The following is a 17,127-nucleotide window of genomic DNA, read 5'->3' as shown; positions in this document are numbered from 1 at the left end:
GCAACATACATGCTGGGGGAGGGGCTGACAGGTTTGTGCATCACTGAGGTTTTTTAAGCTCTTCTTTGCTCCTTCCTCTTTGTGCTCTTTTACAAGATTCCTCAGCCCAACTACATAGGACTTTAAAAACATTTTTAAATTTCCCCAAGAGGTAGTAGATTGCATGTTTAGAAAATTTTGTACTATTTCCTCCCCTACTACTACATGTTTGCACCACTTCCCCTCAGAAAACCCTGAATGAGAAAACAAAAAACCAACACTTCTTACTTGGCAATTCTTAACTTCCCTACTTCTCCTCTTCCTGAAGCTTTATTCCACTGCTGAGATAAGTATTTTGGAACCTAAATGAAATGGAAGAATAAAGCAAAATATGGAACAAGTACAGAAAAAATATTTGAAATTCTCTCTTCCTCTCTCAGAATGAACTTCCTTTAGGATGAAAAATAAAGCAATTAAAACAATCACAGGGACCAATCCTATCCAACTTTCCAGTTTTAACGGCAGCAGCAGTGCAGTTCCAAGGTAAGGGAACAATCTTCTCTCACCTTGAGGAGGCCTCTGTGACTGCCCCTCTCCCACCACAGGATGCAGTGCATGCCCCACTGGCACAGCTGCATCGGAGCTGGAAAGTTGGATAGGATTTGGCCCAAAATATAGACTGCTATCTTAATAAGTTTAAAAAGGATAGATTCGCATTAAAATATAATCACGCTTATTTATTTCAAGCACAAATGGTTACAGTTTTACAAATTAAAAGGAAAAACCCAAATATCTGTTGCAACAAGGTTGTCATAAAATTAACTACAAGTCAGAAAAAAAATTATCTATTTTTTTTATTGACATTTCCATTATAATTATAAAGATAAGATACCCCACCAACTAGCATTCACAACCCTGTGGCAACTGATCATTCTCAAGAATTGCTTCCAGGCCTCACATCACATTGTATAATTTCACACTGAAAATTGGTAATATGTATCCTAGCTCTATAAGGTCTTCACCACCCAAATCAACTTAGCACAAAAGAATACAAGTCCATGCAGAGTCTTCTAGTATTCCAAGTGCAGCATGTTCACTTGGCAGAGGCAGCACGCCATTTTCAAACTGGTGGAGAGCTCGGCAAACAAAATAGCTGATTTTCAAGATTCACTTTCTCGATTTTTATCTTTGGAAGATATGCTTCCCTAAGGAGTTTCTACCATATGCTGTCTAAAGACAAAATGCCTATCCCTTCTTTTCATTTATTTTAATCATATACAGATATTATTATAGCACTATCGATATACATGGCAAATACTTTTAACAATAATTTAACTTGAAATATAGATACACGCACTACAGTACCCAGTAAGAAATGCTTGTGTAGCCTCTTAAAATAATTTTTAAAAAGAATCCAGATCATAAATCTGGAAACTGACTACACCCATAGTGGAAGAGGGAAGATAGAGTGTGATTACTCACTGGTGAACAAAATACTATGAGCACATGTTCAGAGGCACTCTCACTCATACTATTTGCCTCTGAAGCTGATCTCAGAGTTCTGGAAGGTTATATGGAGACAGGCAGTCCTTAAGGGCCTTTTGTGTACTGTACTCAATAGACTTCTGGCAAAGTACCAGGGACTTTTAATCCTCCAAAGCTCTGCACTGCTGCTTCCTAATACAATACCTTCCATCATCTGCATCATTGGAGATTATGGTACTCAGGATCAGAGCCTGACTCTGGCAGAACTACATGATTCATATGAGTTAGCAGCTACCACATTTTGCAAATAAATGTATGATCATTGATCAACTCTGCTTTTTCTCAATACTGATATCCACCACCATCACCTCCACTATCTACAGAGTCTTATTCTTCTATCCCTTTAATCCTGGAACACCTGCCATTCCCTCCTATATGATGGTGATTGTTCTTCATATTCCTCCTCAAAATCTAATTTTTCTATGAAGCCTTTAGCTTAACCCACCAGTATTTATTCCTTACTAAAACTAAGTACATAAAGCTCTGAGTCTAAGTTACCTGAAGTAAGCAGGTCCACGTTACCCAGAGGACTGCCTGCATCCATATATTCCTGCCCAGGCCCTAAGATCTTCATCCTGGACTCTACTCCCTGATCCACCACCAGGACCTTTACCACTCTGGCATCATGGCTAGGGAAATACTATCTGAGGAGGTCTGTAAAGATGCTGAAAACCTTCTTCTTCTGCTCAGCTTTTGATTGGCTTTATCCTTGTTCTACTGTGTTACAGTTTTTTGGCTGCTGACTTTATCACTGCTGGTCATTTATTGTTTTAGGTGTGGATGTTTTATCCTTTGTAAACTGTTTCGTGTAAAGTTTCTTAAAAAGAGCTGTACATAAATTTTATGAATAAGCAAAGAAACAAACTGAAGAGGCCTTTTGGATCATACCAAGGTCTAACAACATCCTGCTTCTCACAGCCACTCTCTGGTAAGTCCATAAGCACAGCATGAGAGCAACAGCCCTCCCCTATTGTTTGTATCCAGTTTCTGATATTTATTCACGCTTTTGAGCATGGAAATTCTATTTCCCCTCTATGGTTAACAGCCATTAATAGGCCATGGAGGACTGGCTTATTTTGCTCAAATCATACAGTGGGGGGGAAGCATGTATACTCACATCTTGCACCCCCAGCACACTGATCTACAACCATATAATCATGATGGGGAGAAACGGTCAGAACCACCCTCACTGTACAACTTAAATACTATATTAAAATAGTATTTTAAATCATATACAAAGAACAGTTTGGAAGTTCCAACCCCAACATCATTATGTGGTTTCAGGACTGCATGCTCAACTTACTGCTTACTCACTTACAACTTTCTACATTAGTATTGCTAATATGTTGGGCTGGAGCCTCCAGAAAACCGTATCAATCTCCAGATGACTCTGAAAGCAATCCTGGAGATTTTAATAGGTTCTCCAAGCATTTCCAACATTATATCAAGTTGGGAAAAATTATCCAGGAGTAGTAGCTTAGGTCAGAACTGGCAAACCTAGGAATAACTTTATCATGCATTCCAGCAGGCAGCCCTCTAAGACAGGAAGCAACTAAGCCAGTGGCTGTCTCTTACTCTTGCAGCAGTGAATTCCACAGACTGGCTATGACTTGTGTGCAGGGTGACCAGACGTCCTCTTTTCCCAGGACATGTCCCCTATTTCAGCCTTGTGTCCTGGAAAGGAACCTACATGTCCTCCTTTTCCCTGTGAGTGGACCACTGCAGGCAGTGCACAGCCTTCTTGTAATTGATAAGAATCTGTAATACAGTTTTTAATTTAATAATAAGTAATATAGTGTTAAATTAGCCACACGAAATCAATATATGCGTTTTTTAGCTTTGATCATGTGCTACATTCTTCTTGGATAGACTGTATTTTGGCGCGTCTTGTCCTCTTTTGCAGTGATTATGACCTCTGGTCACCCTGTTTGCTTGGGGGGCGGGAGTGGAAATAGTTTTCTCCACTCTGACTCTCCTGCCGGTCCCTCCAGTGGGTCACTGAGCCCCTGCTCACAGGGTCAGAGGCACTTTTTGCAAGCGGTGCCCCTCTTTGGCTGAGCAGAGGGAGAGTGGGGGCCCTCCCCCCCCCGCAGTCCTCACTCCCTTTCCCCACTCTGAGAGCCCAGTCCTGGGCAGGTCTACTCAGAAGTCAGTCCCCCTGGAGTCAGTGGGGCTTCCTCCCAGGAAAGCGTGGCTCGGAGTGCAGCCTTCCAGCCCAGTCCTGCGCCTTCCTTCTCAGCCCCCCCCCCGGGCTGCACAGCGCCACGCACGGCTGCGGGGGGAGCCCCGGCTGCAGAGCCTGCCGGCTCTCACCTTGACCAGCCACATGCCGGTGTTCTGCTTGGCCCCGGTCAGGTCCAGCTCCCCCTTCTCGCCCATGATGGCAGCCTCCACAGTCGCCGGGGAATGGCAGCCACCCGAACAGCAATCACTACTACACTCAGTTCTACGGAAGCCTCTAGCGGCCAAGAGTCCTCAGCGTCCCAAACGCCTGCCCTGCTGGAATGCTCCTTCCGGCAGCCAGCAACCCACTCAGGCCTGAGCAGCGCAGGCTCCCAATTCACTCAGCTGGATTCTGTTGTGCTCATTGGCGCCGCCTGTGGTTGGGTGGCACACCTGCAGATCACCGCACTTGCCAGCTGCATCACAACACTTGTGATCTGCAGTGTTGGGTATCTTTATATATAAACGTATCAAGCAGTGTTTCTCAAACTGTGGGTTGGGACCCACTAGGTGGGTCCCCATTCACTTCAATATTTTCTTTTTAATGTGTTAGACTTGATGCTACCATGGCATGTGACTGCATTTGGGGAAATGTTACAGACCTGCACTTTTAACAGGCTACTATGTATTTTCTTTTAACAATGACAGTCAAAGGGACTTACTTCAGGGGAAGTGTGGGGAGGACTGCAGCCTAGGATTGTTACAAATTTTCCTGCTTGATGATGGCGCTTCTGGTCGTGACATCACTTCCGGTGGGAACGGACAGATTCTGACAGACAAAAAGTGGGTCCCGGTGCTAAATGTGTGAGAACCACTGATATAAAGTGTTGGATACATTATGTTAATACTGTTATGTATTATGTACATAATGTACATACATAAACGTATTATCTGTTGGCATCCTTCAGTCTCGGAAGACTATGGTGTCACGCTCTGAATGGTGGTTCTGGAACAGAGTGTCTCCAGTGCACGAAGCCCGGGTAAAGTAGGTATAGAGGATAGGCTGTTACCCATGCAGCAAATCCCCCCTCTCCATGTCACTCAAATGGTCCAATGGAAAGGCAGAGGCCAATACGGTTGGTTCCAGCGGTGTCGCAGGAGTTGCCAGAACGTGACTGTGTTCAGCCATGAACTGCCTCAGGGACTCTGGCTCCTGATTTTGCCTAGAGGTTGACTCCTGAAGCCTTTTCCATAACTGGATGTAGCCACAAGGCAGTGGAGGTTTGGGAGCAGAGTTTTCCTTTTCTCAGATGAGCTGCCTTCCCAGGCTGACGAGTCCCATCTACCCGGTGGCTGTTTAGTCGCCTCTTACGACAAGTACAGCCAAACTGAGGGCCTGCTGGCCGAGGAGCCGCGCTCCGGGTCCGGCTCCGGCTCCTCCATAGCGGTGGGCGCAGCTGCAGCGCCGGCATCTCTTTTATACATATTATACATATGTATGTATATGTATGTATTGGCAACCTTCAGTCTCGAAAGACTATGGTATCGCGCTCTGAAAGGTGGTTCTGGCACAGCATCTAGTGTGGCTGAAAAGGCCAATCCGGGAGTGACAATCCCTTCCACACTGAGAGCAAGTGCAGTCTGTCCCTGGTCTGTCTCCCTGGCTATGGGCCTTCCTTCTTTGCCTCTTAGCCTCAGACTGTTGGCAAAGTGTCTCTTCAAACTGGGAAAGGCCATGCTGCACAGCCTGCCTCCAAGCGGGCCGCTCAGAGGCCAGGGTTTCCCACTTGTTGAGGTCCATCCCTAAGGCCTTCAGATCCCTCTTGCAGATGTCCTTGTATCGCAGCTGTGGTCTACCTGTAGGGCGCTTTCCTTGCACAAGTTCTCCATAGAGGAGATCCTTTGGGATCCGGCCATCATCCATTCTCACGACATGACCGAACCAACGCAGGTGTCTCTGTTTCAGCAGTGAATACATGCTAGGGATTCCAGCACGTTCCAGGACTGTGTTGTTTGGAACTTTGTCCTGGCAGGTGATGCCGAGGATGCGTCCTCGGCATCATATTATTATATGATTATATTAATTATTTTATAATTATTATATAATAATTAATTAATTATTATATGATTATATTAATTATTAATTATTAATTATATTATTATAATTATAACATATATTATACATTTACGTATTATACATAATACATAAACGTATTATGTACGTTATGTAAATACTGTTAATAAATACTGTTAATATGTTGCTGCAGTCCTGACAACAACAACCCTGCAAAGTAGTCATAAGGACATAAGAAGAGCCCTGCTGGATCAGGCCTAGGACCCATCTAGTACAGCTTCCTGTATCTTACAGCGGCCCACCAGATGCCTCAGGGAGCACACAAGACCACAGGATACTTGCATCTCACTGCCACTCCCCTGCATCTGGCATTCTATTTACCCTCGCATCAAGCTTATGTTGCAGATTGGGGGCAGAATAGCCATCCTAGAAGGCAGTGGTTCTCAAACTTTTTAGCTCAAGACCCACTTTTTTAGAATGTCAGGACACACCAGAGGCGATGTCATTAACCTGGAAGTGATGTCATGGCCAGAAGTGACATCATCAAGAGGGGAAAATTTTTAACTATCCTAGCCTGCAATTTTATCCACACTTACCCAGGAGTAAGCCCCACTGACCATCATTGTTAAAAGCATATACATAGTAGCCTGTTAAAAGTACAGATCTCCCCAAATGCAGTCACATACCATGTTGGCATCGAGTCTAATATACTAAAAATAAAATATTGAAATGAATGGGAACCCACCTGAAATTGGTTCACAACCCACCTAGTGGGTCCTGACACACAGTTTGAGAAACAGTAGAGTAAGGTCATGGCAGAGGCAGGACGGTTCAAATCAGAGACCAAAATTCATAGATCACTGGTATCTCTTGCATTCCTCGATGGGAGGGAGAATAAAGAAATTGTCTTTTTTTCTCTGTACTCAAGGGTATCTCTGTCTACCCACTTATGCAACCATTTTATGCATCTGACAAAGTGGGCTCTGGCTCACAAAAGGTTGTTTTATAACCCTCAAAACCAGCGTCAACAACACACTGTAAAGTCTTCGAGCTGCTCTTGCAAGGCTCTTCCTTGTTCTTACTACAACAGGCATAATAGGGCCATGTAGCATATGCAGAAGCACATAAAGGCTTAGTGAATTTGGCAACCTAATGCACACCTGCTTTGGCCAGAGCACACTCTGACCTTGGCCTTGTTCACTGCCTTTTACCTAGTAAACAAGATGAGCTAGCATTAGAGATAAGGAAGCGGTCAGACCTAGGAATATGTTGTGGTCAGCTAGAGCCAGCTAGTTGTAGCTAGTGTTATCAGTAGCTCTCAGTATTGTGCTGTATTGCTTGAGAGTCAATAAAAAGCTTGGTGGAGGCTGGGCAAGCATCTCTTCCAGCTTCCGGCTTCCCCCCTGCATCTACATTTGAATCCTGTCTGCTGTCTCATCCTTTCTGCCTCTTTGACTCCTTGCTGCTCCAGTTCCTTGCCTCAACCCTCAGAGTGCCTCTGCTCTTTGCACTCTCCATCAAGCAACAAGGCTCTAAGCCAGGGGTACTCACATTTTTTTGGCTTGAGAGCTACTTTGAAACCCAGCAAGGCCCGGAGATCTACCAGGGGGGAAGGAAGCGTCTGACAGACACCCCCTTTGATGTATGGAGCCCCTGCTGGACCAGGTCAGAGGAGGCCCACCAAGTCCAGCTTCCTGTGCCCCACAGTGGCCCACCAGATGCTTCAGGAAGCACACGGGAGGCCTCTCCTCTCTCCCCACCTCACATACTGGGGGCAGCCACAGGTCCCCCCAAGAGGCACATGCCCAGCCTTGCTGCACTACGGGGGGAGGAGCTCCCCACTCCCCACCCCCCCAAACTCTTTGTGGCTGCGTCCCGAGACCAGCAGGGAGAGGAAGGCATCGCAGGTCCTCCTCGGAAGGGGCGGGGGGCTTCCCCATTTCCATGGAGAGGGGCTGCGCATGCAGGCGGCAGGCGGGGGAGACACTGCTCCCACCGGCCCTCCTCCTGCAGTGGCAGGGGGGCCAGGGGGGTCGTCTCACCTGTCAGCCCCGACTGAGAGCAGCAGCGGCCGCAGCAGTTACCTCTGGGCTCCTACAGGGGCGGCTGGGCCGGGCATGGCTGGGCTGGGTTGGGCCGGACCTGACTGGAAGGGAAGGGGAGGGTCACTCGGGGCCTCCCGCAGCAACCGCCATCAGAGCGACTCCATCTCGAACTCACGCCCCCTCCCCCCTTCTGCTACGGAGCCCCAGGAAGCGCCTCAGTCCAGTGCAGCCCAGCTCCCCCTCCCGCCGCCACCCACTTTAGCTCCTGCTCTCCTGGCATGCAGTGCCACGAAACTGATGAAACTGACTAGAGTCTAGTCAGTTTTGTTGCTGCATGCCTGAAGAGCAGCTAAAGTGTCAGTTTCAGTGTCAGTTTAGTGTCAGCTAAATATGTCAGTTTCCTCTAGTCACTAGACGAAACTGACATATTAACAGTTTGGAGAGACAGGGCTCCGCGATCTACTCATTTTGCCTCGCGATCTACCGGTAGATCGTGATCCACCTATTGAGCACCCCTGCTCTAAGCCTTGGATGCTTCCCCAAAAGCAAAGTAGCATCTGCTACAGGGCCACCCCCACCCCACCCCACTCTGCAATAAATCCTACTCATTTCAATGGTCCATACTCCTAAGTAAGAGCCCAATCCTATGAATATCTACTTGGAAGTAAATCCTACTTTTGTCATGGGGAAGCCTTGGATGCTTCCCCAAAAGCAAAGTAGCATCTGCTACAGGGCCACCCCTACCCCACCCCCCACCCCACCCCTGCATGTTCACTCTGCAATAAATCCTACTCATTTCAATGGTCCATACTCCTAAGTAATAATAATAATAATAATTTTATTTTTACCCCACCTTTCTCCCCGAAGGGACTCAAGGCGGCTTACAACATATTAAAAACAATTTAAAAACAAATAAAAACATATTAACACATCATAAAAAAACAGCAGTCAGAATAAAAAAAATAGGTAAAAAGAGCATAGAGCAGCAACAAGTCATAAAAGAATCAGGCCTGTAAAAAATATTAAAAGATGTTAAAAAGATGTTAACAGGCCAAGAACTCAGAAGGCCTGTTTAAACAGAAGGGTCTTCAGGCCTCGCCGAAAGGTCTCAAGAGAGGGAGCCATTCTTAAGTCAAGGGGAAGGGAGTTAAGTAAGTAAGAGCCCAATCCTATGAATATCTACTTGGAAGTAAATCCTACTTTTGATAATGGGGCTTAATCCCAGGAAAATGTGCATAGGACAATAGCCTAAATGTGCATAGAACTGCCTCTTTAAAGTATGACTGGTTGCTGCATACATCAGTGTAGTTCAGCAATTTTCAATCTTTTTCATTTCATAGCACACTGACAAGGTGCTAAAATTGTCATGGCATACCATGAAAAAAAATTTTTTTAAAGAATATATTTTATCATTTTAAAAACAAGTATTAAGATCATGTTTGAAGTTCAATAACTAAAATTTTACACATTGAATATTTCAGTCAGGCCACAAACCTATCCACACTTACATGGGAGTAAGCCCCATTGACTATAATGGGACTTACTTTTGAGTAGACATGCATAGGATTGGGTTCTATGACATTGAATTTAGCTTAATAAGACACAAAGGCTTGTGCATCACACATAAGGAAAAATGCTAACAAATATCATCACTGGACTGTCCATAGGAGACAGTCCATAGAAGATAGTGCAGAATCTCTCTTCCCCTTTGAAGTGTGAACCTTATAAGAGCTTGGATAAAATGACAGCAGAGAAACACCTAAAAACATTGCACTGGCAAAGTGCTTTAGGAGCTTAGTTGGCAGAGATGAAGCAGGTTGGAGTGCAAGAGGGGATTTCTGTGGGGAACTCTTGCCTCTGGGAGGAATGCCTATTTGTTTTCATTATGCCCTGCTTGTGTATTTGTGAGTAAAATAAATATCACAAAAGATTCTTCAGTACACTTTCATCCAAAGAAAACCAAACCCTCTAGCATGGCTCTTGAATCTTCTCAACTGGGAGAGCTAACTTTACAGCACCACATTTGTGTCTACTTCAGAACAAAGCAGCGGGCAAACTGGAGATAGCTTAGGATGCTAGAGTGATCTCAGACACACACAAATGTTTCCCTAAGGTCACCTACTACGTATTTCACCAAAAAGCCACATCTGTTTCACCCAGCTACATCCAAAGTGATTGAATGACCCATTAAACTGGAGAAATCAGGCATCCTTGCATTTTATGGTCAGCTTTTCATGTTATTAGTTTATCTTTTATCTGTGCCACCCTCAACAGAAGTGAAGGATGTGGCAGCTTAGGAGTAGGGCATTCTCACATGTGACACTGCAGTTGTGGAAGTCCCTCCCTTATGAGTGATGAACTGCCCCCTCCTTCGAAGCTTTCCAGCAGGGGACAAAAACATTTTTATTTAGATTAGCATGTACAGTACAGTATGTAGTGTTGAGTTGTTGTGGGGACATTTTGTGCTGTGTATTACATATGTTTTTAATGTTTTATGTCTGCTTTTCTTGCCACCTTTGATGGTGGCCTTATGTTTTATCATGTATTATTGCTCTTATTCTGTGCAGCTATATTTTTATTTCAAAATATTTCAGAATACTACTGCTGCTTTTATGGCTTTTGTGCTACTGCTTCTGGCTCTTAGCAGTTTTATTGTTGCATTGTTTCATAACTGATTTTATGTAAGCCCCCTTGAGCACCCATGGCAGTAGGTGAAATGAGAGATTTTTTTTTTTACTATTAAATAAATAAGGGCGCAATCCTAACCCACTTTCCAGCACTGACATAAGGGCAATGCAGCTCCAAGGTAAGGGAACAAGCATTCCCTTACTTTGAGGAGGCCTCCATGTGATACAGGCTAGTGAAAGCCACAAGCCATTATGCCATGCTATGAGTGTATGTAGCCATTATGCTAAAACTAATCATTTATGTTTACTTATGTTAATAATGTTAATGAACCAAATGTTATGCTATGTTATGAGTGAATTAGTTTAAAACAAAGTCTTAGTTTATATGTTTGAAAATGAATGCTAAGATCAAATCAAATGTTCAGAAGCCTATGTGCTTAGCACATTTCACAAACAAATTTGCAAAAATCCATTTTGCCCTCTTTGAAGAAGCCTGAAATAGCAAGTTGCAAGCAAGCAATAAATCAGCAAAGGAATGTTACTTTGACAGCCGAAGGAGTTAGGGAGTGAATGCTCACTTCTGCTTGTTCCTACGGAAACAAGGTTGCTGGAGATATACTGTTTGCTTCAGAAAACATATTGGATTTCAGACAGGCTTAGTAAACACTGGGAAAGGCTATTTTATACAAAAGCTTCATGTTAAATAAGTTATTTAGAATTATATAAAAACCACAAAGTTAGTATGTTTGCATGTCAAAGAGAGTATGATGCCTGCTTGCCTTTTAATGCTTAATGGTTGGTGTCTTTAAGGGTGTAAATTAGCAAAAGAATGTATCTTAGCAAACTGCCACAGCATCAGATAAGGTTCAAAAGGGAGTATGATGGAATTTCCATCTCAGCTTAATTGCTAGAATGACAAATGACCATGAAAACCCATGGCAAAACAAGGCTTTTTGAATTCTAAGCAATGTTTATTTAGGCTTCTCTTTGAATCAAAAACAGTCTTGTATATGCATTTTACCAAAGCATCATAGTTTAATAGTTATTGTTCACAAGTGTAAATTAGTAGCAATATATTATGGCATCAGAAGTGAATTTTGGCTGTCAGAATAGTTTGGTCAGAGCATGAATACACAGAATGGTAAAAAGCCATTAAATTAAGAGGCTTAGAGCCACAGCTTTGAAAATGTAATTCAGAATGCAACCTTGAAAAGGCAGGTTAATTAGAGTTAGCTAGAGTTAATTAGAAAAGTCTAACCAGGAGGAATGTAGTACAAAGTTACTCCTTACAGATAAAGTTCTTATTTTAAGAAAAGCATTCCTAACTCTGTATGTCCCACCTGTCACTTTTAATGAGAACCAGAGAATTACAACTCAAAAGGAGATTAAACTACAGATTTACAACATACAGGGAGTAGCCAGCAGGATGCGCTTGCACCCACTAATTGGAAGAACATATCTCTCGACAACATAAATCAGGGTATGAAGCTAAGAAACCACCCAATTAGGAACATTTTAATGACAAAGTCTTAGTAATGCAACTTCTTATCTTGTTTGACAAATGAAGGCAGCTGGACAGGAACAAGATAATGAAGTTGTCTATGAGAAAGATCCTAATTGACAGAACATTCCAGAGGACTTCTGTCAAAGCCTCTAAGCTGACAGAGAAAGCTGGATTTAATTAAAATAAAGAGAAAAGTCTCTTAAAATCTTTATTTACAAATAAGAAGTTTGTTTTGTATAGTTTTATACCCAAAAGTAACAGTACACATATGGAGAATCACAACTAGAGAGGACTTGGTTTAAACAATGTTGGTGTCTAGTACAAAGAATGTTGAATAGATAAGCAGATAGCTGTTTGAAACATGTCAGGGTCAGGCCAGTGAGGAATAGCCAGAGATAGACAAAGACATACCAAAGGGCAGTAATAAATGAGTAAAGAGTGCCACCTAGTGGTTATTGAAATGTATGTTTTTAATTTGTAACTTGAAACTAGCCAATCAAATGTTTGTAAAGTGATCTATCTCTGATGTCATAACCCCAGCCAATGACAGTGTGAGATTTTCAAACAAAGGAGCCAAAATACTATATAAGCAAGAGACACACTGGAACAGGGCTTTTTCTCTGAGAGTGCTGGGAGTTCCCACGTGGCTCCCATTGCTCTCTCCTTTTGGACAGGAGTCCCTGAGAAGCCCGTTGCTGGCAACGAATAAAGCTTGCAGACGATCACCATTCTTGCCTACAGAGTTTGCTTTTGAACTTTGCTGCTGACCTTGCAACACATGAATGCCACCCAACTGCAGGGTGCAGCACATGTCCCATTGGCACTGCTATGCCAGTGCTGGAAAGTTGGTTAGGATTTGGGCCTTAATCTTATAAAATAAATGGATTTTAGTCCTGCAAGCTACAGTCTTCCTATCCACAAAGATCTCTGTTCACATTTATTTCTCTGTGAGAGAATCTTGTGTGTTTGTGGTGAAATCTGTCCAGGTTACACAGAACTCTGAACACTTTCTAAGCAGTCTTGATTACATTGCAAAGGCTGGCTGCCAATTCAACAACAAAAACTATGGTTTTTCTGTTTGTATAGCACAGTGGTCACGCCTGTTTGCGGTTTGCCTGAACTGAAGAAGTGTCACAACACTACCTGCTGGGCCTGTATTCTGGTCCCGCTTCTTTTTAATTTTTATATAAATTCGATGGTTGACCATCTACAAAATCCCAACTTCCATCCCCCTAAATTAGCTGGGACGCCTATTGCCATCTTACTTTATGCAGACGATGCAGTTATTCTTTCTAGAACACCTATTGGCCTAAAAAGAGCTCTGAACTCTCTGAATGTGTATTGCAAGGAAAATTAACATGATAAATTATAGTAAAACTAAGATCTTGGCCTTCTCCAGGAAACCAAAAATTTGCTGCTGGAAGATTGATGGCCATAAAATAGAGCAGGTGTCCCACTATAAATATTTGGGTGTGGTATTCCATACAAATGGTTCTAGGAAAGCGCATGGAGAATATGTAGCATTAAGCGGTCAGCAAACCTCTTCTGCTATTCTCTAATTTATGCGAAGGAGCCCAGTATCTGCCAGCAGCCCTTAAATTGTTTGAGGCAAAAGTGATGGCCCAATTATTGTATGGAGTGCAGTTGGGACCGTGGCTGGCTATCCAGCAACGATAATGGAGCATGTCCAGTCTAAGTTTATTAGGACCGCCTTCAGTACTGTCTCGAACACTTTTTTCCGTCTGGAATCAGGCCTGATTAGGATAGAGGCCTGTGTCTGGATAGCCATTTGCTCTTACTGGTTAAGACTGCACCTATACCCATTAGGGAGTGCTCCCCTAATCCTCCAAGATGAGTATAAATCCAGGTGGATTAAAGGGCTGGAACTGTCCTGTGGGATTAAAGGAAAACTGTCCTGTGGGATTTTCCATGCCATTTTTGTTTGACATGGGACTGGCTCAGGCGGGAGTTAGGATTAAGCAGCGGATCTTTGACATAGAGCGCCAGGAAGACCTTAATAATATCAGAATGTTTTGTATCAAGGAGAAGCTCAGATATATAGCTGCCCCAGCTCCATGCCTTTTCCAGTTAGAAATCCCAAGCCACAGAAGGGCGTTTACATTGGGGCATTGTGATAGTTTGCCCTCAGCTATAGTGGAAGGACGCTTTTGGAAGTTCCCATTTTTGGAGCGACTGTGTCCTTGTGGGGCAAACCAACCAGAAACCACCAGTCATGTTTTGCTGGATTGCATTTTTTATAAGGATATAGGATTATCCCTTATCTCCCCATTGTTAGCTCACCAAATGCCCAAGTCAAGATTATAGTCATTTTCATCAGATGCAAATCCAGAGGTAACGCAGAGGGTGGCTAAATTTTTAGCCACTGCAGTTAGCAGCAGGAGGAAGAGAGTGGACTGTGGCCTTCCAGGTTGGTCATAGAGGAGTATTTATATTCTGAATAAGTTTTTAATTCAATATAGACTAGAAGACTTTCAGAGGTACCTTCCTCAGTTACTGTACTCCATTCAATCCACAATAACTAGACCAAACTTAGTCTTATCTAGACTTAGGTCTATTAATTGTTAGTATTTTATGCTGTTAAGTGCCTATGTTAGGATGCTGGGATGGGTCGTATGTATGTTCAGTTGTATACTATGAATGGATTGTTATTTTTATGCTGGTCGGTGACCGTAATAAAACTGAACTGAACACTACCTGCTGACTGCATGTTGCAAGAGGAAATTGGCTAGTGTAGAATAATATTGTGACAGATATTACCACAATGGTCTCTGGCTTACATCCCACCTCTGCCACTAAATGATCTTAGGGAAGCCACTGTTCTCTCAGCTTCAGGTCCCTCCTCCCTCCACCAACAGTAGATAGATACTACTACTGACCTCCCTTACAAGGTTATAGTAAGGAATACAATAACCTACATAAAATACTCTGAACATTCTCAAGTGCTACATAAATGTTAAGATGCAAGATTGATGATGGCTTGTTCACAAAGATTTAAAGAGCCCCATCTGCTTTTCAGACATTGAAGTTACTAATGAGCATGTTGAAATATGTGTTTTTACTAGTGCTTTAATGATCACTTACTGATGAAATTTCTAAATAGGTGTGACCCCAGGATTCTTGGTTTCTCATATTCTCAGCTGCCGTTTGGTGTCAAACTCATTTTAAATTAGGACTGGAAGGCCAAGCATTATTCCACACAGTATCTCAAGGGAGCTCCTGTAAAAGAGCTTTCAGGTTGTTTCCTGAGCAACGGAATAATCATATCTCCCACATTAAATAGATGTCAATAACCAAGCAGTAATAGAATTTTCAAACTGGATATTCAAAGATTTGGCCCAAAAACAAACAAACAAAAAACCGTGTAGAAAACAGTTCCTCGTTATCCATTTTGGATGATTAATAATTAATGCCATAGGTACAAAAAAAAAACAACCCAAAACTTTCACCACCCACTGCCTGAACTGCTGATAAACTCTTGTTGACAGCTATTCAAGCATTCGCTGGTTTAGCTCTCAAAATTATGCTCTATGTCAGCAGGAACTGGCCTGGTTATTTACACACAGGACGGAAATCACCAGGCTATCAAATCCTTGGCAGCTTGACAAAGGCCAAAATCGGATGCATTTGAAAGTTTCCTCCACAACAATTTATATAAGCTCCCCAATCTTGTAAAAACTCCTCACTTAGTTTCACCTCACTTAGAAAAGAGGTAAACGCTGGATTTTCTTACAGCAGCAAGTTAAAATAGTAAGGGAGTCTTGTATTGTTCAGGAAGCAGCATTAGTGTGTCTTAAGATGGGGTGGAATAAAAAGCACATTGTGATTTATATCCCAGTTCCTTTTGTAAACAGCTCCATGTTGCACAAGAACTACAATTCATGTTCTCAGTTATTAAAACTAGCATCCTAACCAACCTTTTTATAGCTTTCAAATGATAATACCTAATACTTTATAATACTTAATGTTATTATGTTATGTTATACTATATGTTACTATATGTTATTATACATATATTATACTATATGTTCATACTATATGTTATTATATATGATAATACTTAATGTGGGGGGGGCAGAGAAAGATATGATGATGATATTGCCAATATACATGATTAAGGCTGCAATCCTAATCTCACTTTCCTGGGAGTAAGTCCCACTGAACACAATAGTACTTACTTCTGAGTAGACCTGGTTAGGATTGTGCCCTAAATGATTGAAAGTTATACAGTATTCTTGGACGCATAACAATCTCTGCTCGTACATAGCTTTCTTCATCCATGCTACACACAGTGGTCATTTTAGCTCCCCTTTCCAGTGGCAACCCCCATGTCCCCACCCTTGAAGGTCAAGGACTCTCCAAAGTAGAACCTGATGAGGCCCAAGGACCTATCGCCAGAAAGAAAATTTGGCCACCATCTCTTGGTGTGCACACAAAAGCACTTTGGGTTCACATGGGCCTCAGAGCGTTGTCCAATCTTTGAAAAGGGCTTTTTGTGTTGGCTTTCATGTCAGACAGCCTTGAAGCAGATTTTCTGTGGGCATGTAAACCCAATACAAACTTCAAAGTATGAAGCTTAAAATATTACTTTTACCGTGTCTACCCACAGGCAACTCCACTTGTTCCTATTGTTCTCTGCTTTCATGCTGATTTCTGAGGATGAAATAACAGACATCTCTGTGATTTTTAATTGCTTGCTAGAGAAACAAACAGCATCTGACCCATGCAGTCTGATGCATTAATAGCTCTCCAGATGCCTTTTGTTCCCAACAGATTTTTTTCTCTCTCCAATGGTTGCTAGGGAGACGATGTGCCCGTTTCATGCTGCTTGACACCAAGTTTTGGCAGCCTTGATTGTTTTGTTTCCTTTTGAGACCCACTAAAATCCCAGTCAATGCTTCAACACTCTTTACAGAGGTGATATTTGCTTATATATTTAATAAGGAAGAAACAATTGAATATAGTAATGCAATTTCCACAGACAAAATCTGTTAACAGCCAACGACGATGCAAACTCATTACTTCAATTGATTGATTGTGCTATGTAAACAGCTTTGTGAACTACATTTTGTTGAAAATTAATACTATTAATATTAATATTGTGGATATAGATCGCTATAGATATGACTGTCACAAGCCCTGTGTCCATATTATTTTGTGATACTTTGGTAG

At 42.6% G+C, this 17,127-nt stretch overlaps 2 protein-coding genes across 2 annotated transcripts in view; one reads left to right on the top strand and one right to left on the bottom strand.

Annotated features, from left to right (window-relative positions):
* Positions 1 to 3,976, bottom strand: part of GTF2F2 (general transcription factor IIF subunit 2) — an 89,588-nt gene extending 85,612 nt beyond the window's left edge. The window contains exons 1-2 of the mRNA XM_066621238.1: positions 3,838 to 3,976; positions 268 to 341 (exon numbers count right to left, since the gene is read on the bottom strand). Of these exons, the coding sequence (XP_066477335.1) occupies positions 268 to 341; positions 3,838 to 3,903 (140 nt within the window). The 5' untranslated portion in view covers positions 3,904 to 3,976. The remainder of the gene's footprint in view (positions 1 to 267; positions 342 to 3,837) is intronic.
* The window catches only part of TPT1 (tumor protein, translationally-controlled 1), a 302,395-nt gene that overhangs the window by 110,040 nt on the left and 175,228 nt on the right, over positions 1 to 17,127 (top strand). The window lies entirely within an intron of this gene.

Source organism: Tiliqua scincoides, chromosome 3 (assembly GCF_035046505.1).
Source record: "Tiliqua scincoides isolate rTilSci1 chromosome 3, rTilSci1.hap2, whole genome shotgun sequence".
NCBI classification, from domain to species: domain Eukaryota; kingdom Metazoa; phylum Chordata; class Lepidosauria; order Squamata; family Scincidae; genus Tiliqua; species Tiliqua scincoides.
This window is presented reverse-complemented; position numbering and strand designations above follow the sequence as displayed.